The sequence below is a fragment of the Grammomys surdaster genome, unplaced genomic scaffold, assembly GCF_004785775.1.
Source record: "Grammomys surdaster isolate TR1022 unplaced genomic scaffold, NIH_TR_1.0 234, whole genome shotgun sequence".
Classification (NCBI taxonomy): domain Eukaryota; kingdom Metazoa; phylum Chordata; class Mammalia; order Rodentia; family Muridae; genus Grammomys; species Grammomys surdaster.
The window spans coordinates 720,862-729,864 of NW_021604679.1; the positions used below are offsets into that span (position 1 = coordinate 720,862).

Here is a 9,003-nt window from a genome sequence, read left to right on the forward strand (position 1 = left end):
AATCTGGAACATTTACACAATGGAGCACTACTCAGCTATTGAAAACAATGACCTCATGAAATTTTGCAGGCAAATGGATAGAACTAGAAAATATCATCCTGAGTGAGGTAACTCAGTCACAAAAGAACACACATGGTATGCACTCACTGATTAGTGGATATTAGGAAAAAAGCTCGGAATACCCATGATACAATTCATAGATAATATGAAGCTCAAGAAGAAGGAAAACCAAAGTGTGGATGCTTCAGCCCTCCTTATAAGGGGGAACAAAATCATAGGAGGTGGAGCGAGGGACTTGGGAGGGAGAGTTGAGGGGGAGGAAAAAAGGGGGCAGGATCAGGTGTAGGAGGAGATGGGGAGAAGTACAGAGGGTCAGGAAATTGAATGGAGGTATGTACCAGTGGAGGATGGGGAACTGGGAGTAGCCACTAGAAAGTCTCAGATGCCAGGAAAGCAAGAGGCTCCCAGGACCCAACTGGGATGACATGAGCTGAATTTTATTTCTATTATGGAATAAAATATTGAAAGTAGTTTTATTTTGCATAAAATAAATGTATGAAGAAACAAAATATTTAATAATGGTTTTCATATATCACAGTTTATTCAAATAACTTGATTTATTTTACACATTTTGAATTTGAAAATACTTAAATTTTATATTTAGTGAAGAAAAAAATAAACTGAAAATATGAACTCTAGCAAAATACTTTTGAATCCTCTTCTATAGCCTGAGAAAAGCCCTTGTATTCCTGCCTTTCTCACAGTAATGAAGAGCTTCCAGTAGAACATCAGACTGAGTGCCATAAAACCTGTGACTGATAAAAATGCTACTTTGACTTTTAAGTTATTATCAGCCTGAAGAGCTCCTCCACACCAGAACTATTATAGGATCCCCTCCTAGGCCCCGCGAGGCGACAAAGATGAATCTGCTATTACCTGGTTAAGATAGCAGCTATTATCATGGCCCATAGTGTCTTTCAAGTAGCTCCAATGAAAAAAGCTACAAGTGAATAATAAAGATCTCATAATAGCTCTTAAGAGTTCTCTATGTGATCAAGGCACTAAAATGAACTCCAGAGAGTTTAAAAAGAGAGAGAGAGAAAAAAAAAACCTCTTCTCCTGATAAGGAAAAATAATTAACCTGACTTAATGCACCCGAGAAGCCTTCTATAAATCAAACCTTTATACTTCAAGAGCCAGATTAAAATTATATATTAAAAATATGCAGATATTGTCTTTTAAGTACACAGAGCACAATTCTAAGTCTGCAGAGGTGTTGAGGTCTTTTTGTGAAGCACTCAGTATGTGTCAGTCACAGGCGCAAGCGTGAAGGACTTACAGTGCTTAATTTGCTTGAGGTAATAATGATGCGCCTCTCATGCAGCATGCTGGCGTACAGCCGCAGCATGTTGTTCACATCCACGGCAACAAAGTACTCTGTCAGGTTTCTCTGCACGAGGGAAAAGAACTGTTTGAGCTTCCGTACACATGAATACAGGGGAAAACATTTTATACATTTATCAGCCTTAATGTTCAAAAGACAATATTATTAGAAGTGGCATTCATTAAAAATAATTAAATCTAACACCAGCTGCAGACATAAGCACAGTACATTCTACTGTCATTTAAAACATTACCTACTCTATAAAGTATTTCTCGAAAGGATGCTCACAGGATCCCACACACATCCCAGTTTTCCTCCCCACAGTGCAATCTCCCCAGTGCCAACTGAAACCCGATCTTTAGAGCATGTATCCAAGGATCCCAGTTTAACCAACTACCCCCGGGGGTTCACATCTACACAAACGTCTGTGAAACTGCTACGCTGGAAGACCATACTGGAATTACTTCATTTCTACCATTCCCTCTTGGGTACTAAAGGTACCCAATGGAGAAGGTGGATTTATATGCAGTTCTTTGCTTCATTATTAAAGAAAATATGTAGGTTTTACATCCAATCAGGCTTCCTTTTTACTATAATAATCCAATATAACTTTGTGATATTCTAAATTGATTCCTCAAGTTAATACACCTGTTAGACTTCCACTACAAAACAAACAAACAAAAACACCAGGGATGAGATACATTGTTAGGGCATGTCCGAAGCAAATATAATGCACAGAATATGTAGAGGATGGTGGGTAAAGATCTGAAAGACTGAAAGGTTTTTGAGCCAAAACGTAAGAGATCCATCTCTCAAACCTGTAAAAGGCAGAGGTCTTAAGAGACAATTGTGGCATCTCAAATAAATAAAATCTGAAGCTCAGTGAGTGGTGTTCAACTGGTGGGAAGAGGCTTGCTTCCCATTTTCTCTGAAGCTTCCTTCACCTACTGACTCAGCTCCATATACAACATTACCTTTGCAACCTACAACAGAGCTACATTTGTTATCATCACAAAGACTGGCCATCTCTACGTGGAAAACTGTTGCCCTCAATATACAGCACTGTGGATGCTTCTATTCTGTTTCCTTCAACAGGACAGTGGAAGAGTGTGCCAGTGATAGCATAAAACTTTATTTTTTATATTCTCAGTAACCAGTTTTTAATAGAAAGCTTGTTTCTTTAAATATTTGAAAATAATAGTATCAAAAGATAAAATTAGAGCTGTCATTTAGCTCGGCAGGTAAGGCACTTGCCTTCAAACCTGATGACCTGAGTTCAACTACTGGGACCCAGATGGTAGAAGGAGAGGGTTAAACTCATAACTTGTCATCTGACCTACACTAATTCACTCATATTTCCCTTCCCCCACTCTCTGTCACACATACATACATACATACATACATACATACATACATACATGCATGAATACATACATACACACACATACATACATACATATATCCTATAAAATTAGCACTTGGGTTTCAGAAGGATTTATGAGCACCAGCTGCAGCCTTTCTCACAAAACAAGATAGGGATAACAGAGAAGGACATCTAATGCTGACCTCTGGCCTACTTATGCACCCACATACACATGGCTGTGTACACATGGGTACCCAAACACACAAACCCATCCACACATGTACACAAGGAAAGTTTACCTTTATATTCTCTGCCTTCGTTCACTACTCAAATGTTTGAGAAAGCAAATGTTACAAACGTTTGAAAACTGTATGAAAATAGCAACCACCTGAGGTAAATGCATGTAACTTATAGAAAACAGTACCCATCTGAGTTAATACAAGTAATCTGAAGGACCCTTCCTGCTAACTTTACTTTCATTTGATGGTTTATAACAGATTTATTTTAATGTTCTAAGAAAAAATAAAGGGAGTCTTTTCCTTTCCCACAGTTATCAAACGACATGGAAGGATGTCTATCACTTCTACCTGTCGTTGAGAGCTCCTATAAAAAATCCCAACTTGGATAACTTTTAAGAAACACAAAGTATTTCCAATATAGCTACAATTAGCAATGTAACAGGCATTATTTCTTACAATATCCTCAAGTCTAATAAAATCTCTACTGCATTAAATTAAAAGCATGAAATCAAAAACCGGGACACTAACGATTTAAACAAAGTTACAAAGAGGAAGTCTAAAATGCAATAGTCCATTTACCAAGATGACTGTAAAGTGCAAAATTTTCCTGTTAGCATTCTTCCTGACTAGTGGAAGCCAGGCCTTGACACTTCCTCACGTTTCAGACAACCACGCTCAGGAGCTAAGTATGTTTGTCCCTAAACTAGCCACCCTGGTCACAGACATTGGTAATAACAATTTTGGAAGTAGAGAGCAGACACTTACACTCTCCGGTATCGTTGGGAGTCCAGTTACGTCAGGTGTGATGAAACAGGAGTGCTATCAGCAGAAAGGAAGCACAGGAGGAAAAGATTACATTTCATTTTCCATATAATTTGCAATAAAAATAAGAAAAAACACTGACTGGTGAAGGCCACAAACTAACATTCTGGACTTGGTAAATGGGAGAGAGTCTTAGATGACATGACAGAGCTAAATAGCTTCAATTATTACAGTCTAATTCAAGAAGTGATGGGCCCAAAATAGGAGCCTTTGAAACTGGCCAGAAGCAGAATAAGAATCTGTACAAATATTAAGACAAAAAAATATACATTACCAAAAGGTTACATATATATACATGTATTTTTGAAATATATTTACATAGATTCAAAAATGAAGGCAGACTATTTGAAGAGTCTATAAAATCTACCATCTCCTGGGTTTCTAAGATAAACTATAGTATATACACTTTGTAGCAAGTGTACTATTCAGAAAAAAAAAAATGAAAGATAATCTTTCACTAATTGAAATTTTTAAATGTATTTTCTATCTAAAACTATGACCTTATGGATTCACTAATAAATATTCACTTCCAGATTAAACAAAGCAATATCATCAGATATTTACATGAAAAGGATACTTCAGTGTCCCAAAGAACACATTATCTATCCAAATCAAAGCGCAATCATCCGACTGCTCTCGTTTTTGTTCATAGTTTGCTAAATGATTTAATGCCTTAATTATATAAGAATATATTTACTATTGTTTTATATCTAAAGATAGGACGAGAAATGCTCAACAGTAGTTTGAACAGAGCTGCACTAGTCAGAGGCTCTTTCACAGAGGCACAGTGCATAATTTTCCAGGGTAGAAGAAAAGTATGAAATGAATCACAAGATATCTCGTGACCAGAAATAATTGTGACAGGAATCTCATGCAATGAATATACGTCAGCATACTACTAAAAAGAGAGAATGCAAGATTAGTTCTATTAAACATCTTTATTTGGCTGTGTTTTTCATAATATTGTGCTCAGAACATTAGAGAAAAGAATATAAACAGAAAACAAATTCTAATTGATTATTGTTAATAGTCCATTTCCATTTTCCAAAGAACCACAGTGAATCATAAAGGCATAATGATCTCAGAGGAGTGATTGCAGAAGTCAGCATCCTGTTCACTCACCGGCATTAGTGAGGGGTCATCTTTCAGAACTTGCTCACTGGCAATAAATAGTTCTTGGTTCTTATGAGAGAAAAATGAGTATTTTACTTCAAAGGGGAAGCTTACATGAAATCATTCCAGTGTACTGAGGAAAACCCATGTTGCTACATCATCCACTGAGAGTATCTGAGTGACATTCATTATATAGGACATTCTAAATTCTGACCTGCTAATCTATTCTGGAAATGTCCTGTGCAAAGTTTTGCACCGTGTGTAGAAAGGCAGTGGATATTTAATCATTTTAAAGTACTTTTTAAGAATCACTTACATATTAACTTTTCACAAAATCTGCAATATTTCAGTGGTCAATAATCACTTCTATGAGTTCCAGTGAAGATGCTAAAGAACATCAGTTTAAAATGTGAGATAAAATTAGTCTCCAGGGCTGGTTCACAAGTACCCTGCTCCCCAAACTGCCAATCATTAATGGACAATACTGGATGCATAGCAATCTGCTATTGAAAGCAAAATAAGTTACTGAACTTCAGATGTATTTTACTAATAAATTACATAACTCTAGCTTGGAAAAACTGTTACAGACTATTAATCCAAAAGTCTAACTTGTCATTAGTTATATAGAAAGGTGTTTAACATCACCAAGCACTAGAGAAATGCAAACTAAAACTGTAATATTCCACTTCACTCCAGTTTGGCAAATATTCTAAAGCAAACAAAAGGAAGTGCTGAGAAAACTGTAAAGAAAACACTGATACACAGTTGGTGGAAATGAATACACAAAACCACTATGGGAAACAACATGGAGGCTTCTCCAAAGGGTAAAAACGAAACTGTCCTACTGATCTAACAATCCCACTCTTGAGTATGCACTCAAAAGAAGGGATATCAGTAAACCTGCAGCCCATGTTCAATGCAGTGATACTGCATGCCCTTGTTCATGGAAGCACTATTCACAATAGCCAAGAAATAAATCAACCTTAGCTTCCACCAATAGATACACATTTTAAAGCTAATTTTATTTATGCACATGCACAAACATGACAGACTACTGTCTAGCTATTAAAAGTAAAATGTTGTCGATTGTGGTAATATGGGGAAACTGGAGAATGTTTCATTAAATGAAACAAGACAAATAACCTTGATTTCATTCACATATCCAATCTAAAAATACTTAATAGAATCAGCAAGATATCACAGCATAGCGCATCAACAGGTACAGTTATCTTACTAAAAAGAAAATAAGGCTTTGGAACACAGTTCAGTGGGAGATGACATGGCCCTGGGTACCACACCAAAACCAAATACAGTAACAGACTGGAACACTTTGTAAAGGTGTGTTAGTATTTATGTACACATGCGTGAGGGTGTCTAGAAGGCCAAAGGCGGGCATCAGATCTCCTGGAACCAGCGTTAGATGCAATGATGAGCCACTGATTGGATCCTGGGCATAAGGCTATCCTCTACAAGAGTAGCCAAGAGTCTAACTACTGCGCCATCTCTGCAGCTCCCGAGTCCATTTTCACTACTGATTCATCCTCTACACACGCTGCTTCTGTTATTTGACTAAGCACATATATGCTCCATCACTCTTTGTGTATTTGGATTACATATAAACAAAATAGTTTAAAGAGACTGATGTCTTCTTGTCGTAAACCCCTCTGTTGCCCTCACTTCTCCCATCCCTCTACTTCATTCCAACTAACCATGGTCTCAACATTATTTGCATTTCAATGACTTAGGAATCTTGAGTTTCTCCTTACATGATCTTTTCTCTAGTTCTCACATAATTTCCGTTCTTTTTCATGATAGTCTGTCTGGGTGAGCAGATCATAGCTTTTCCTATATACTTCCAACAACCTATTTAGATAGCAACATTTATGCCTGTTGAAGACTTTCAGAGTTGAGTTAAACATCCCAAGTCTCCTGGACTTTCCATTCCATAGTCCCCAGTGGAAATTAATTCTATCCACTTAGGCAGTTTGCAGCAAATGAAAACACACAGAGAAAAGTCAGCAAAAGAGAGAACAAACATGGTCAAGCACATGGTAAGGACTTCCTAAGAGCAGGAACAGGGCAGGTTCTCGAGCCAGACTACAAAGGGCTTTGTAGTGAATGGAGAAGATGGTGTTCACTTTAGATGCTGACTAGAATAGTAAAACAGGTGTGAGATCAATAGTGAGACAGAAAGGAAAAAGCAATTTTGTAAAACTAAGCCAAAAACTTAGAGATTTTCTATATAAAATGGAAAGTTGCAGGCAGGTATGCTGGCTATTTGGGAAGCTAAGACAGAAAAAACAGAAATTGAACTCCCTCAAGACCAACATAGCCACCATGTATTCACTACTCTGCCTCAAAATTAAAAAAAATAATAAAAAGAAAAAGAAAATTTTAAGGTTCTTAGTCACTTTAGTAGTATCATAAGGGGTCCATCTCATGGGGTGGTTTTGGTTAGGACAAACTAAATACCACTATTCTGTTGAAGGACTTAGCAATAAAATGACTCCTAATGACATACTGCTATACCCCAGCATCAGTGCCTCACTCAGCCACCACCAGGCAAGGGTCTTCTTACAATAGATGGGAACTATAACACAGAGACCCAAAGCTGGACACTGTGCAGAGAATGAGAGACTCTGGAAAGTGCTCCCTGAAAGACTCAGATCTAGGCAGAAGAGGAAGCAGAAAGAGTTTAACAGCAAGAGATGATGACTCCAAGTAAACAGGGTCTTCCAGACCCCAAGTGACTGATGCACATAGAAACCACAGAGACTGTGTCAGCATGCACAGGGCCTGTACTGAGCCTGAAAAAAACCACGTACTGAGAGAAGGTAACGGACACAGGTCCCACTCCTAACCAAGAATCTATTTGCAATTGATACCTACTGGGAAAGGGACAATTAGTTTTCTCCCATGGAGTGTCATTGGCTATACCAACCACATTTTAGGGCAGTCCCCATACCTAGGTGTAACTAGCCGATATAAAATAGATTCCGTGGCGTTTTGTTGTGTGCCTTTGGTTTGTTAAAGTATTTTTTGTTATACTTGTGGGGTTGTTGGTTGTTTTGTTTTTTGGTTCCACTTCTGTTGCTGTTATTATTTCTGAGAGAGAGTTGGATAGAGGAGGGGGTAGAAGGAAGAGAGAGAGAGAGAGAGAGAGAGAGAGAGAGAGAGAGAGAGAGAATAAATATGAAATAGAATGGGTAGGAAGGTCAGGGATGATATACTGTATGAAAACAATGTCATATAATTTTAATTTAACATGTGTGTCTGAGGGAGAGTGGTTGCCTAGAATACCAAATACATGAGGGTCCATTGAAAATGCTTAAATTTCAAATAAAGTGAGGAATTACAATTATTTTAACATAGAACTTTATAGTTTAAGAATGTTTACTCTAATAGTCTTTGCAAGAATGAACTTAAGGGGAACTGTGTAGAATCAATCTCAATCAAACTGCTGACTGTGGGGACTTGAGAAACGGCTTGGACAGTACTGCTACTTGCTGACGGTGGAAGCAAGACAGGCATGTGGACAGTTATTTATGAGCATAGGAATTTCATTCTCACTCAAATCTGCAAAATGTCTTACATGAATAAAGATTTCAAGTTGAATTTCCTAAACTAAATTTTCTTGGCCTATTAATTTTTTCTTAGTTCTTGGAAAGAAAAGCACCCAACATATTCATAAGAAATAATGACAGTATCAAAAAATTTTAGCCTATTTTACTTGAAAAATTAACAAAAAATATGAATGAGACCTCCATACTTTGTTATTAACAATGTTTGATATCAACAAGCCCCAACAAATCCTGGGCATATCAACCCAAGCAGATGTAACTGGTGAAACTCACTAAGAGCATCCCAGCACACGGGCACAAGAAGCTTGTTCACACAAGTGCTGATCACAGTTCCAGAGATCGTAACTACCCTGGAAGGGGTGTTCACATGTAATGAAAGACAAGGACATTTTAGCCGGAATTCTGCACATTACTATGCAACTTTATCTTGTGATGCCCACCTTATTTTAGAAAAGTGTGTGTGTGTGTGTGTGTGTGTGTGTGTGTGTGTGTGTGTGTGTG

The 9,003-nt window shown here is 37.5% G+C and overlaps 1 protein-coding gene across 2 annotated transcripts in view; it reads right to left on the minus strand.

Moving 5' to 3' along the window:
• Dennd1b (DENN domain containing 1B) overlaps positions 1-9,003 on the minus strand; it is a 201,219-nt gene that overhangs the window by 102,689 nt on the left and 89,527 nt on the right. Inside the window, exons 8-10 of one of the 2 annotated variants that reach the window (XM_028773786.1) lie at positions 4,931-4,990; positions 3,752-3,805; positions 1,340-1,450 (exon numbers count right to left, since the gene is read on the minus strand). In XM_028773786.1, coding sequence (XP_028629619.1) covers positions 1,340-1,450; positions 3,752-3,805; positions 4,931-4,990 — 225 coding nt within the window. The remainder of the gene's footprint in view (positions 1-1,339; positions 1,451-3,751; positions 3,806-4,930; positions 4,991-9,003) is intronic. The other variant, XM_028773787.1, reaches the window with a different exon arrangement.